The sequence below is a fragment of the Monodelphis domestica genome, chromosome 1, assembly GCF_027887165.1.
Source record: "Monodelphis domestica isolate mMonDom1 chromosome 1, mMonDom1.pri, whole genome shotgun sequence".
NCBI lineage: Eukaryota > Metazoa > Chordata > Mammalia > Didelphimorphia > Didelphidae > Monodelphis > Monodelphis domestica.
The window spans coordinates 395522207-395537300 of NC_077227.1; the positions used below are offsets into that span (position 1 = coordinate 395522207).

At 42.5% G+C, this 15094-nt stretch overlaps 1 protein-coding gene across 2 annotated transcripts in view; it reads right to left on the bottom strand.

Moving 5' to 3' along the window:
• Positions 1 to 1680, bottom strand: part of TRPC4AP (transient receptor potential cation channel subfamily C member 4 associated protein) — a 92998-nt gene extending 91318 nt beyond the window's left edge. For both annotated transcript variants that reach the window (XM_001381407.4, XM_056822077.1), the window contains exon 1: positions 1417 to 1680. In XM_001381407.4, coding sequence (XP_001381444.4) covers positions 1417 to 1560 — 144 coding nt within the window. In that variant the 5' untranslated portion in view covers positions 1561 to 1680. The remainder of the gene's footprint in view (positions 1 to 1416) is intronic.
• Between the last annotated feature and the right edge of the window lie 13414 nt (positions 1681 to 15094).

The window sequence follows — 15094 nt, forward strand, 5'->3', positions numbered from 1 at the left end:
GCTATTCTTTTTCAAACTTCAGGCTCCTGTACTGCAGCACTTGATGATCATGAATTTAATTACCAGTTCTTTGCAGATAATTATCAAATCAACCTTTCCTGCCCCAGTCTCTCTGCTGACCACCAATCTTGCATCTTCAACTGTCTTTCAGACATCTCAACCTGGATATCCAATAGAAATCTTAAACTCAACATGTTCAAAATGAAATTCTTTATCTGTCTCCCTAAACTCTCCTCCCATAACTTCCCTATTCATTTCCAGGGCATCACTATCCTCCCAGTCTCTCAGACTAGCAACCTAGTAGTCATCCTGGATTTCTCATTATCTCTTACTCCCCATATCAAATCTGTTGCCAAGGTATAGTGATATCTCCTTTTTAACATTTCTGGAATATACCCCATTCTCTCCTCTCTAATGCACTCCCACCACTATAATGAAGGACACACACACACAAACACACACTCACACTTGCTGCAGTATTCTAAACCTTAACACTCCCCCTACCTCTTCTGTCCAGTGACAATGGATACCTGGCTGTTCCAAGAGCAAGATCCTCCATTTGTTGGTTTTGGCCATTTTCTTTGTGTATCCCCATAAATGAAATGCTCTCTCTCCTCATCCTCACTTCCTGGCTTTAAGTCCCAATTAAAATCTCCATCTTTTACAGGATGTCTTTCCCCATCTTCCTTATTCCCATTCTGTATATTACTTGTGTGTACATATTTATTTGCTTGTTGTCTTCTCATTAGATTGTAAGATCCTTGAAGGCTGAGAATGTCTTTTGCCTCTTTTTGTATCCCCATGGCTTAGCACAGTGCCTGGCACATAGTAGGTACCTGGTAAGTTTACTGTCTGTCCTGTATCACTACTAGGATGTGGGGTCAAAAGAGGGTGTGATCCCTCTGGGGCCACTTTCCCATTCTCTCTGAAATTACCAGCTTCACAAACGATCCATCCACCTCTACCATCCAGATGTTGAGTAGGCTCTAGGCCAAGGCAGAGACAGGTCGCCTTCCCCGCCATCTCTCAGGGCTGGGGCTGGGCCTGGGCCTGGGCCCCCAAACTAATCCTGCCTCAAGTTGACAGATAACGATGTGCAGGGAGATTGGGCCTGCCCTCCGCTTCCCAGGCAAGGGGGGGAGGAGGGTCCCTGAGCTGTGCGTACTGACCGAGTGACCGGCGGACCCTCGGGGAGGCCCCGGCCCCAGCCGTGACGGACCGGCCCGCCCCTCCCCAGCTAGGCAAGCAGACAGTCACGCGCCGATGCTGACATCCCGAGAGGCCCGTCCAGGGCCCCGCTGTGGCCGCAGTCCCGACCCTAGAGCCAGCCGACTGACTGACTGACTGACTGACGGACAGACAGACTACCCCAGGCCCGCAACCAAAGCCCCGCCCCTTCAGGCCTGTCCGCTCTACCTGCGCGCCCCGGGCCAGGCCCTGGCCCGTCACCTGGCCCTGCCGGAGTTGATCCAAGATGTTCCCGGAGCACGGCCGGCCTCCCCAGCCCCAGGCCGCCGCCCGCCGCTCTCGGCCGGCCCCGGGAACAGCCGCCGCCGCCATGGCTCCTCCTCGGACAAACAGGAAGCGGCCTCCGGGGCTAGTGGCGATTTGTACGGAGCGGCGGAGGGGCCGCCGCAGCGACCCCAGCTGGCCCAGGGCCGAAGCACAAGCTGCGTTGCTGTCGCGGAGGATTCTGGGAAATGTAGTCCCGCTATGAGGCGGAGAGTCACTGGAGCTCTCTCTCCCTCTCGCTTTCTCTCCCTCCCCCCCCCCCCCCCCCCGTTCCTTTTCCTTCCTCCACCCCTCTCTCCCTTTCTTTTCCTCTCCCTCCCTCCTTCCCAATCTCCCTCTCTCCCTCTCTCTGTCTCTCACTCTCACCCAGCAACATTGATATAGATCTATATACCTAAGAGATCAAAGACCTAAAGGCCTCAAAATCAAAGATCAAAAGAAAAGAATATATGTGTACAATATTATTTGTAGCAGCTCTTTTCATGGTAGCAGAAAATTGGCTGAGAAGGTGCCTATCAATTGAAGAATGGATGAACAAATTATGCTATATGAATGTGATGGAATACTATTATGCTGCAAGAAATGATGATTTCAGAGGAACCTGAGCAGACTTGGAATATAGTGAAATGACCAGAACCAGGAAAGCAATTATATACAATAACAACAAAATTGCAAAGACAAACAACTTAAAGAATTAAGAACTGATCAATACAATAACCAACTAGAGTTCCAGAGGATTTATAATGAAACATACAACCCTGATTATAGATAGGGAACTGACAGACTCAGAATGTAGATTAGGACTTTTTTGGAGGGTAGGAGGGCCATGGTCAATGTTGAAATTTGTTTTGCTTTACTATACATGTTTATAATTGTTTTTTTTTCCCTTACTTTCTCAATGTGGTGAGTAAGAGGACTGAAAGAATGCAAAACTACAAATATACATAACATACATAACATAACAAATAACATAAACAGGAATCACTTCTACAAATCTCCTAACAAGTAGTCATCTATACCCTGCTGGAAGATTTTCAGGGATGAGAGCCCACTGACTCCCTGATACAACCCACTCCACTTCTAAATAACTCCTCTAATTATTAGAAAGTTTTTTCCATTTAACAAGAAACTAGGTGGCAAAGTGAGGCAGACTTGGAGCAAGGCAATCAATCAGTCAGTCAATAAATATTAAGTGCCTAATATGAGCCAGGCATCATGCTAAGCCCTGGGATACAAAAAAGAGGAAAAAGACAGTCCCTGCTTACAAAGAACTTACAATCTAATGGAGATGATGTGCAAACAAATATATACAAAGTAGACTAGATATAGGATAATAGGAAATAAATAACATAGGGGAAGGTACCAGAATAAAGAGGAGTTGGGGAAGCCTTTCTATAGAAGTGAGATTTTATTCAGAACTTGAAGCCAGGGAGGTCAGTTGGAAAGGAAGAGGGACAACTAAAGAAAATGCCCCAAGAATTGTCAAAAGATGGAGTGTCTTGTTCATGAAACAGCTAGGAGGCCAGTGTCAATGGGCTGAAGAGTACAAAGCAGGGAGTAAGTTAGAAGAAGACTGGAAAGTAGGAAAGAATTAAGTTATGAAGGGTTTTTAATGACAATCTTTTTTTTTTTTAATTCTAGAGGCAACATGAACTTACTGGAGTTTATTGAGGGGGCACTTTAGGGGAAAATCACTTTAGTGGCTGAATGGAGGCTGGATTGGAGTAGGGAGAAACTCCAGGCAGGCAGTACCACCGCTATTGCAATAATCCAATTACTAGAGGATGAGGGCCTGCACTAGAGTGATGGTAGGATCAGAAAGAGAAGGGAGATGATACCAGAGATGTTGCAAAGGTGAAATTGACAGGCCTTGGCAACTGATTGGGAAAGTTGGTGGGGTAGGGGGAAAGTGAAAGATAGTGAAGAATCCAGGATAACTTTTAGATTGCAAGCCTGAGAGGCTGGGAAGACGGTGTTGCCCTCTACAGTAAGAGAGAAGGCATTTGATGATGTGAAATTAGAGATCAGCATTGTTTGGGGCAGGATAGATAAATTTGAGAATCATCATCATAGAAACAGTAATTAAATACAAGAAAGCTGATGGGATTATCAAGTGGAATAGTATAAAAGCAGGAGATGAACCAAGCCCTGAAGAATACCTACAGTTAGAAGGTGTGTTCTGGAAAAGGATCCAATGAGAGACAGAGAAGGAGCTGTCAGATAGGTAGGAGGACCAGGAGATAGTGGTGTCCCAAGAACCTAGTAAAAGAAAATATCAAGAAGAAAGTGATCAACAGTGTCAAAGGCTACAGAGTTCTCCAGGAGAATGACGATTAAGAAAAGGCTATTGGATTTGACAACTCAGAGATCGTTAATAACTTTGAAGAGAGAAGTTTCAGTGGAATAATGAAGTCAGGAGTTGGAATGTAAGGGGTTAAGAAGAGAGTGAGGGGGGAAAAAAACTGGAGACACCTATTGTAAACAAAGTTTTCAAGCTGATTAGTTACAAAGGGCAGAAGAAATACAGCATATAAAGTGGAAGTTGCCTTATGCTGGCAGAAATGAAAGTGGTTGCTAAGCAGCCATTCCTCAAGGGACACACTTTGCCAAGCAGAAGACAAGATACAAAGTGCTAGGGTATGGTGACCTCACCTGAAGAGGCTGGCTATGAGGAGGCAGCAGGAAGCACACAGATAAGTAAACCTAAGTTCACATCCAACCTCAGACACCTACTAGCTGTGGGACACTGGGAGAGTCGCTTAACCTTTATATGACTCAGTTTCCTCAAGTGTAATAACACCTACCTGCAAGAATTGGGAGAATTATATGATTTTTTTATTTGTAAATATACATAAAGTATAGAAATATAAAAAATATACCCCCAAAAAAAGGATATTTATAAAGCACATAGTACACTGCCTGGAACATGGTAGGCACATAATAAATGATTTCTCTCCCTCTTCAAAATATTTCTGTAATTTTCATCCATTGCTCACACACACACACACACACACACACACACACACACACATGGAAAGACTTACACAAAGCAATGCAAAGTGGGTGAACAGAACATTGTACATGGTAACAGTAATAATATATGATGATCAACTGTAAATGACTTAACCAGTCATAACTAGTCATTAATAATGCCAAGATCCAGGACAATTCCAAGAGACTCATGATGAAAAAGGTGATTATCCACTGCCATAGAAGGAATTAATGGAGTCTGAATACAGCTTGAAGCATGCTATTCTTCACTTAATTTCCTCTGTGAATTTTTACCTAGTGTAAGCATGCCTTCTTTCACAACATATTGAAGATGGATATATGTGCTATATGATAACACATGTACAGCCTCCATCACATTATCTGCCATCTTGGGGAGGGAGAAGGAAAGAGAGGGAGGGAGAGAACATGCATTGTAAAATGTCAGAAAATGATTACTGAGAAACTATAAGCAAATTAGGTGAACACAGAAGAGTATACTTGTCAGATCTCTGGGAAAGGAAAGACTTTAAAACCAAGCAAGAGCTAGAAAAAATCACAAAATGTAAAATCAATAATTTTGAACACATCAAATTAAAAAGGTTTTGTACAAACAAAAATTAGAAGGGAAGCAACAAATTGGGAAACAATCTCCATTACAAAAACCTCTGACAAAGGTCTAATTACTCAAATTTATAAAGAGGTAAATCAATTGTACAAAAAATCACGCCATTCTCCAATTGATAAATGGGCAAGGGACATAAATAGGCAATTTTCAGTTAAAGAAATCAAAACTATTAATAAGGACATGAAAAAGTGCTATAAATCTCTTATAATCAGAGAAATGCAAATCAAAACAACTCTGAGGTATCACCTCACACCTAGCAGATTGGCTAACAAGACAGCTATGGAAAGTAATGAATGCTGGAGGGGATGTGGCAAAGTTGGGACATTAATTCATTGCTGATGAAGTTGTGAACTGATCCAACCATTCTGGAGGGCAATTTGGAACTATGCCCAAAGGGCGATAAAAGACTGTCTGCCCTTTGATCCAGCCATAGCACTGCTGGGTTTGTACCCCAAAGAGATAATATGGAAAAAGACTTGTACAAGAATATTCATAGCTGCGCTCTTTGTGGTGGCCAAAAATTGGAAAATGAGGGGATGCCCTTCAATTGGGGAATGGCTGAACAAATTGTGGTATCTGTTGGTGATGGAATACTATTGTACTAAAATGAATAATAAAGTGGAGGAATTCCATGGGGACTGGAACAACTTCCAGGAAGCGATACAGAGCGAAAGGAGCAGAACCAGGAAAACATTGTACATAGAGACTGGATACACTGTGGTACAATCAAATGTAATGGACTTCTCCATTAGTGGCAATGCAGTGATCATGAACAACCCGGAGGGATCTATGAGAAAAACCACTATCCACATCCAGAGGAAACACTGTGGGAGTTAAAACAACCAAAGAAAAACAACTGCTTGACTACATGGGTCGAAGGGATATGGTTGGGGATTTAGACTCTAAATGATCATCCTAGTGCAAACATCAACAGCATAGAAATAGGTTCTGATCAAGGACACAAGTAATACCCAATGAAATTGAGCTTTGGCTATGGGAAGGGTGGGTGGAAGGGAGGGAGGGAAATAATGTAATTATTGTAACCAAAGAATAATGTTCTAAATTGACTAAATAAACTAATTCAAATGAAAAAAAAAAAAGAAAAGAAAATGATTACTGAAAATTGTATAGACATGTAATCTGGAAAAAATTGAATTGAATTTTAAAAATGTATATATGTGCAGGTATCTGGTGCGCTAACTCCTGGAAGTAAAATGTATATGTATGTATGTATATATACACACATGTTACATATTATATCGTTTGTATTATATCGTTTATATAAGTTTTGCATAGATTGTATATAATTATATTCTATAATTATATATAATGTCTGCATGTTGCCTTATATCTCCTACTCTTAGCTCAGTACTGATCACATAATAGACACTTTATTACTGCTTATTGCCTTGATTTAATTTCTAAGCAACCAGCTCACAGGCACTATCACCATTTCCACTTTTGACCCTGAGAATAAAGAACTTCAACCTCAGACCTGATCTTCTCCAGACCAAGATCCTATTTGTCCCTTCCCTGGGAATATATGCTTCCTCCTAGTGGTTAGTGACTCAAGGCATAGGCCTTGCATCTGCCCCTACACATCCCTCCCTGAGTCATATGGGCAGGCTGATGAAAAAAGTACCAGGCAATTAGCTAGCACCTTGGCTTGTCCTCATGACCCCGCAAGCTGGAGCCCAGTTTCAGTATCTCAACAACAACAACCAATGGCAAAGATAATTTTCATTCTGATGCTTGGATTTGCAAATCTGACTTCGAATGCAAGGACTGAAAAGTAAAAGCTGACGTTTCTACAGTGCTCTGAGTTTATTGTTGTTGTTGTGTCCAACTCTCATGACCCTTATAGTCATGATTAGCTATCCATGGGGTTTTCTTGGCAAGGATCCTGGAATGGTTTGCCATTTCCTTCTCCAGTGGATCCAGTAGGTCTTTTCTGTCGGGCAATCAAAAGTTAAGTGACTTGCCAAGAGTAACACAGCTAGGAAGTATCTGAATCAGGATTTGAATTCATGTCTTCCTGATTCCAGGCCCAATACTCTATCCATTGAGCCACTTAGCCTTGGTTTACAAAATATTTTACAAAGGAATGGCTCATTTGATTCTCACAACAGCCCTGGGTTCTGATAGTATATTATTCCCCATTTAACATATGAGAAAACTTAAGATTTAGATATAACCTATCTAACCTATCTAGTGACTTGCTCATCAATAAACAGCTGATAAGATTTGGACCTGGAACTTGAACCCAGGTTTTCTGGTTTAATTTATTATAGTATATTTATTATTTATTAAAGACCTACTATATGGAAGACCCTCTTTTCTATGATGCTTTGTCTTCAGTTTGATACCAAATGACTTTCAAGATCTCTCATCTGTTTCCTTTCATCACTTTCTTTTTCAATTTCAATTTATTATTTTTTTCTTCCTTCCCCCTGAAAAGAAGAAAGGAAGGAAGGATGAAGGGAGGAAAAAGGGAGGGGGGAGAAAGAAAGAAAGAAGAAAGAAAGAAAGAAAGAAAGAAAGAAAGAAAGAAAGAAAGAAAGAAAGAAAGAAAGAAAGAAAGAAAGAAAGAAAGAAGAAAGAAAGAAAGAAAAGAAAGAAAGAAAGAAAGAAAGAAAGAAAGAAAGAAAGAAAGAAAGAAAGAGAAAGAAAGAAAGAAAGAAAGAAAGAAAGAAAGAAAGAAAGAAGGAAGGAAGAAGGAAGGAAGGAAGGAAGGAAGGAAGGAAGGAAGGAAGGAAGGAAGGAAGGAAGGAACAAAGAAGAACAAAGAAAGGAAAGAGGGAAGAGAGAAAGAGAAGGAAGAAAGGAGAAAGTAAGGAAAGAAAGATAGAAAAAAAGGAGAAGAGAAGAAGAGAAAAAGGAAGGAAGAAGAGAAAGGAAGGAATGAAGAGAAGCAAAAGGAAGGAAGAAAAAACCTGGTAATAAAAAAGCATAGTCAAGTAAAACAAATTCCCATATTGGCCATGTCCACAATTATGTTCCTGTTTCTCTTTTCCTAAGGTACCCTCCCATTGCTCCTGAAGTGTCTGGCATCTCCCAATGCCCTCTCAAACCTCCCATCTCTGCTCAAGGCCCAGTTCAAATATTACTTCTTCTACCATTTTCTAGACCTGTGACTTGGGGCTAGTGACTCATTGAATCTTACAGAGCCTCAGTTCACTTCATCTGCAAAATGAATCAGGGTACCTGGCACTTCCTACCTCACAGGACTGTTGTGAGGACCAAATAAGACGATGGATTTATGGTGCTTTGTCAACCTTAAAGTGATATAGCAACGTGAGCTGCTGGTGATCCCTTCATTGCCTCCCCCTTTCCTCCTAAGAAGTTCTGTCTCTTGAGAATTTCTTTAACTCTTGTTGATCCTATCAAATATGATTTTGCATGAGAGTCATTTCTGTGTATATATTCCCTCCCTTAACAGACTCTGAGCTTCCTGAGAGCAGGGGTCATGTCTTCTTTGAATCTTCCTTTCCTTCCTCATTTTATCCCGATGGGCCTAACACAATACCCTAAATATGTTGTTGTTCAGTTGTTTTCTGCCCTGTCTGACTCTTTGTGACCCCGTTTGGGGTCTTCTTGGCAAAGATACTGGAGTAGTTTCATTTCCTTTTCCAGCTCATTTGACAGAGTAAGAAACCAAGGCAAAGAGGGTTAAGTGACTTTGCCAGGATCATCCTTACTACTAATGGTCTGATGTCGGATTTGAACTCAGAACCCTGACTCCAGGCCCAGCTCTCTATCCACTGTGCCACCTCGCTGCCCCTTAATAAATGTTGAACAAATGTCTCCCCTGGCTCAGGGTTCCACCAAGCTGACCAGTTCCTTGGTTAAAGATAGAATTTCACACTCAGACATAGGATGTGCCTAGGAAATAATGAGAGTAGAAAAAGCTCTGGGATCTGGAAGAAAAGGATTTGAGGTCTGGTTCTCCTGCTTTCTAGCTGTGTGACCTTATGCAAATCACATAATTTCTCTGTGCCTCCATTTCTTCATCTCTTAAAAAAGCGGGGTGGGACATCTGGGTGGCTCAGTGATTGAGAGCCAGGCCTAGAGACGGGAGGTCCTGGGTTCAAATGTGGCCTCAGACACTTCCCAGCTGTGTGACCCTGAGCAAGTCACTTAACCCCCATTGCCTATCCCTTACCACTCTTCTGCCTTGGAACCAACACACAGTATTGATTCCAAGATGGAAGGTAAGGGTTTAAAAAAACTAAAGGAGGGTGGGAGATGGACTAGATGAGGTCTAACATTCCTTCCTGCTCTAAATCCTGTGATCTTAAAACTGGTAAGAAACTTGTCATACCCTGTTACATTCCAACAGCTACATTCTACTGGGCACAGAGACTGCATTGGGAACCTTCAGCCACCAGAGGGCGAAACAGATGGCATCACGGGATCTCCTATGACAGCGCTACGCAGGCTGCAGCAAAAAGTCTTGTGGACAATAAATCCATTTCCATCCCAGTAATCTAAAAGTGTGAATTTTCTGATTCTGGCACATAAACTCCACGAAAAAAAAATCTCCATCTTGTAGGAGATACAGAAGAAACAGAACTGGCCTTCAGTCACACTGGCCTGGGTTCAAGTCTTCATTCACTGGCCAAGTCTTTTGAGCCTCAGTTTCCTGATATGTAAAATGGAGAAAATATTCACAAACTAGCTAATTCTCTCTCTCTCTCTCTCTCTCTCTCTCTCTCTCTCTCTCTCTCTCTCTCTCTCTCTCTCTCTCTCTCTCTCTCTCTCTATGTCTCTCTCTCTCTGTCTCTCTCTCTCTGTCTCTTTCTCTCTCTCTCTTTCCCTGTCTGTCTTCCTCTCTCTGTCTGTCTCTTTCTCTCTCTCTCTCTCTTTCTCTCCTCTCTCTCTCCCTCTCTCTCCCTCCCTCCCTCCCTCTCTTTCTCTCTCCCTCCTCCCTCCCTCCTCTCTCTCTTTCTCTCTCTCCTCTCTCTCTCTCTTTCTCTCTCCCTCTCTCTCCCCCTCTCCCTCCTTCCCTCCCTCTCTCTCCCTCCCTCCCTCTCCCTCCCTCTCTCTCTCTCTCTCCCTCCCTCCCTCCCTCTCTTTCTCCTCCCTCCCTCCTCCCTCCCTCCCTCTCTCTCTTTCTCTCTCTTCCTCTCTCTCTCTCTTTCTCTCTCCCTCTCTCTCCCCCTCTCCCTCCTTCCCTCCTTCCTCCCTCCTTCCCTCACTCTCTCTCCCTCCCTCCCTCCCTCCCTCCCTCTCTCTCTCTCACTCTTTGTTTTTGTTTTTTTCACAAATCCTTCCCTTTTGTCTTAGTCTCAGTTCTAAAACGGAAGAGTGGCCAGGCTAGAATGTCAGGGGTTAAGTAGCTTGCCCAGGGTTATCCAGCTAAGTAGTATCTGAAGTTAAATTGAACCCTGGTCTTCCTGATTCCAGGGCTGGCCTTCTATCTACTGTGGTATCTTGCTGCTCTGATCTAATTCTCATTTACACTGGCTAGTGAATTGCTAACTCGCTTTAATTACACAGATAAAGCCACATTATTGAGTTTACCAAAGATCCAGCCTAAGTCATGAGTATGCTGGAGAGCAAGACCTGATCCCTGAGTCACATGGAAGCACATATTCCTTCCTCTCTCCCTCCCTCTCTCCCTCTCTCTCTCTCTCTCTCTCTCTCTCTCTCTCTCTCTCTCTCTCTCTCAATAAAACCCTCACCTTCCACCTTAGAATCACTACGGTGTGTTGGTTACAAGGCAGAAGAGTGGTAAGGGTGAGGCAATGGGGGTCAAGTGACTTGCCCAGGGTCACATAGCTAGAAGTGTCTGAGGTCAATCTGAACCCAGGACCTCCCATCTCTGGGCCCGGCTCTCATCCACTGAGCCACCCAGATGTCCTCTCCTCTTTTTTTTTTTAATCTTTCATCTCCAATTAGTCACTGAATCCTAATATCTCTAAGTGACTTGCACAAGATCACACTGCTAGAAAGCAGGAGACCTAGACCTCAAATCCTTGTTTCTTCCAGATCCCAGAGCTTTTTCTACTGTCTCATTATTTCCTAGGCATATCCTATGTCTGAGAGCTGAATGTGAAATTCTATCTTTAACCAAGGAACTGGTCAGCTTGATGGAGCACTGGGCCAGGGGAGACATTTGTTCCACATTTATTTGTTAACATTTATTAAGGGGCAGCGAGGTGACACAGTGGATAGAGAGCTGGGCCTGGCTTCAGGGGGACCTGAGTTCAAATATGACCTCAGACTCTTATTAGATGTGCAACACCGGAAAAGTAGCTTTATTTTATTCCAGTCTCCTACCAAGACATCTCTTCTGAAAGAATCTCTGTTTCTTCCCTGTAAAGTGGGAATAACACAAACTACCTTTATTCAAAAGGTTGTTGTCTGGACCAAAGAAGTTCAAATCTGGCCTCAGACACTTACCGTGTCACTCAGGGCAAGTCATTTAATCTTGTTTGCCTTAGTTTTCTCATCTGCAAAATGAACTGGAAAGGAAATAGCAAACCATTCCAGTATCTCTGCCAAGAAAAGCCCCAAAAGTGGTCATGCAGAGTTGGGCATGACCAAAAGTGACTAATAATAAAACAGAAAAAAATGAAACTTAATGATTAGTGTTACACAAAGAGAGAAGCAACAAAGCATGGTACAGAGAGACCAGTGAAACTTGTGGTCAAGCCTTGACTCGGATACATACAAGCTACTATAATGGGTATTTAACTACTCAGTATTCCTGGTAACTCCTCAAGGCTCTAAGTTACAGTAGAGGAATTTTTCATTCTGGAATTCCTCCACACACCTGAAATCATACATCCAGACCCCAAGTTCCTCTCCAAAAATATAAGGACTTTATTGTACTTTTTTTGGCTTGAACCTGATTTCTATAGTGCTTTCAGACTTAGAGAGCATTACAAGTACGGATACAGTGGAATGATAAACACAGTATAACACTTATCCAAAGGGTGGCTGCTTTCCCCTTCAAATCCCCTTCAAATTAGTCATTGGAGGCTGTATACAGCCCATTGATGCTCCCATTCTTCAAAGCACTTTTGGAACTTCTTTCAGGGTTTTCAGGACATTCTTTTGAATCTCCTCCTCCATTGGGCCAGGCATTCATTCTTTAAGAAAGAATTTGATCTCCAGAAACAGTCAAGTGTAATTTGAAACCACATCTGGTAAAGGTGGGTAATTAAACTTGAAAATGCCATTTTAATGGAAAATAACTCTGAGATGAAGACTGATTTTTTTTTTTTTGGTGAGGCTCATAAATTCTGTAGACCATTCGTTAAAACAAAACATTGCTCAAGTACCCACTATTTATGGATTCTGGTGCTAAGGAACTCTGAAAGAGAATGACATTCTCCCCTGTCCTCATGGAGTTTATAGCCAACAGCCACATATGTCAGACAAAGCATGTGAAACAGAATTGAAGTACTTAAAAGGTCTGAAACAGGAGAGTTCAGAGAAAGGGAGATTATTTCCAGCTTTGTTGACTTGTTTCAGTCTTGTCCAAGACTTCGTGACCCCATTTGGGATTTCTTGGCAGAGATACTGGAATGCGTTGCCGTTTCCTTCTCTAGTTCATTTTCCAGATGAGGAACTGAGGCAAACAGAGTTTAAATGACTTGTCCAGGGTCACACAAAATAGTATCTGTGACTGTATTTGAATTCATGATAATAAATCTTCTTGACTCCAGGCCCGGCGCTCTATCCACTGCACCACCTAGCTGCTCTTTGGGTCTAGGGAGACCCAAAGCTTTATGGAGGCAGCATTTAAGTTGGATTTTTGAAAGATCAATAAGGACTTTAAAAAGTGGAGTTGGAGTGGGGGTGGGGATGAAAATTAATAAAAACAATGAGGGAAGAAGGTGTGTTCTAGGAAGGGGGTTTGGTCCAAGTGAAGTCAGTGGGGGTGTATGTGTAGAGAACAAAAGGATTCCAGAAAGATAGGTTGGAGTTGGAGTGAAAGGTCTGGAATGACAGGCGGTCATCTGTAATGGGAAACTTTCAGCAACCAAATAATGTGATCAGAGATGTTCATTGGGAAGATGAAGCTGGCATCAGCATGTACGACAAAGGGGAGGGGGAAAGAAGGGAGGTGGGGAAAATCAGAGGAGTTATGAACTTGTTTGGAACAATGCTTGCCTCCCTGGGATTACTATAAAGCTCCCGAGGGGCAACATGTTCATGTATAAGCTTGTCTTCTCTATCTTTTGGAATTAGACTTATCATCTTAGAGCAAGTCACAGCAAGTAGATCCCTCATGTTTTCCATGGCACTCAGTGCTTAGCACAGGGTGAGCACTGAATAAGCGCTTTTTGCCTGACTAGCCTGGGAGACAGTAAGCTTTAACAAGGTTAGGTGGCTGCTGAAATTACAAGTGGATAAATGAGGCAGTCTCTGACCTCTGAGAGCTTACATACAGTCTAGCAGGTGAAGGAACGTTTACAAGCAGCCAGAATAAAAAGTACACAGCATACACTCATAAGAGAGGTACAAAGTGACCCCTATGGGTTGGAAGGGGAAGGTGGTTAAAAATTGGGGGGGGGGGATTAGTGGGAAAAGTTTCCCTAATGTTATTTAACATGGGTTTAAAGGATGGGAAGGACTTTTTTTTTTATCTCTTACTTTCTGTCTTAAAATCAATGCTAAGCATTGGTATTAAGCCACTATAACAGTTAAAATTTAGGAATATGGGGAGACTGAGGCAGGTAGAAATTAGTTTCTCTCTGCAAGGAGTATTATATTTTATGAGGTTTATTAAAGGTTGAGAATTTAAGAATATACAAGAAAAAACACGTGCCTAGGCCAGAGGCCTAGACAAGACCTCACCTACATTATGGAAAGAGCCACGTCTGCCCCAAAACAGAAGTCCAAGAGACCCAAAAACCTTTGCCACCAGCTTAAATCCTTCCTCGATCTCGGCCCACCTCAGAATTCCCGAGAGATTACAAAGCATTTTGGGGAAGTGGAGCAAGGGCTTGTGGGGATTGAAGTCCAGAGTTCAAATCTCATTTTGCACCAGAAGAGCAATAAGGAGTAAGCAATGTGGATTGAGTGACTTGCCCAGTGTCACTCAGCTGGAAGAGTCTGAGGCCACATTTGAACCTAGGACCTCTCATCTCCAGGTCTGCGTCTCTATCAAATTGAGCCATCTAGCTGCCTCTGGGCAAGATTTTTAAAGTGGAGGTTCAGGAGGTTGGAATTCCATACAGAAAGAACACCTTACTCATTTGTACAATGTTCTCGAGATGTGGTTTGGGGCACAAACAGTTCCCACAGGGCACATTTACCTACATGCAATATTTTCCATCCATGCTCCAGAGTCCCATCACTCTCTGTCTTGATATTTAGTAATTTTTCTCTTCCAAATTACTTAAGTTACTTCCCTCATGTTTCCCACACACAGACAAGCTATGAAATCTTCCAGATTCCTAAGTCAGGGGGAAACAGCCAGCTCTCAGCCTACCTCTATTGCCCTCCCACAATCTTTTAAGTGTCACCTAATCCCTACATTCCAAATAACTGAGCTTCTCTGGGAGCCTGGACCTTTTGAAAGTTTATTCTTTAATTTGAAAGTTCTAAAACCAGAAGAAATAGTAGAAACCTCTGACGTGTATCAAAATAGTTTAAGTTCATGGCTAGAGATTATTTTTTAATTCTCTGCCAACACATTTCTACCAAGAATCCAACACCCAGGTCTGAAATCAGAGTGGAAGTATGTGATAAGAAACTAGGAATTGGGAATCAGGAAATCTGGATTCTGATCCCAGTTCTACTTTAACTTGCTGTATGACCCTGGGCACTTCCCTTTCCCTGGGTCTCAGCTTCAGAGGAGGTCTCTAAGGTTTCAGTCCCTATTTCACAGCTTTACCTTGAGGGAGACCCTACCCATCTTTCTGGACCTCATCTTCCCAATCTACAAAATGACACACCTGTACCAGATGATCATAAAGGACTTGGGTTTTAGAGTGAAAAAACAGCAGA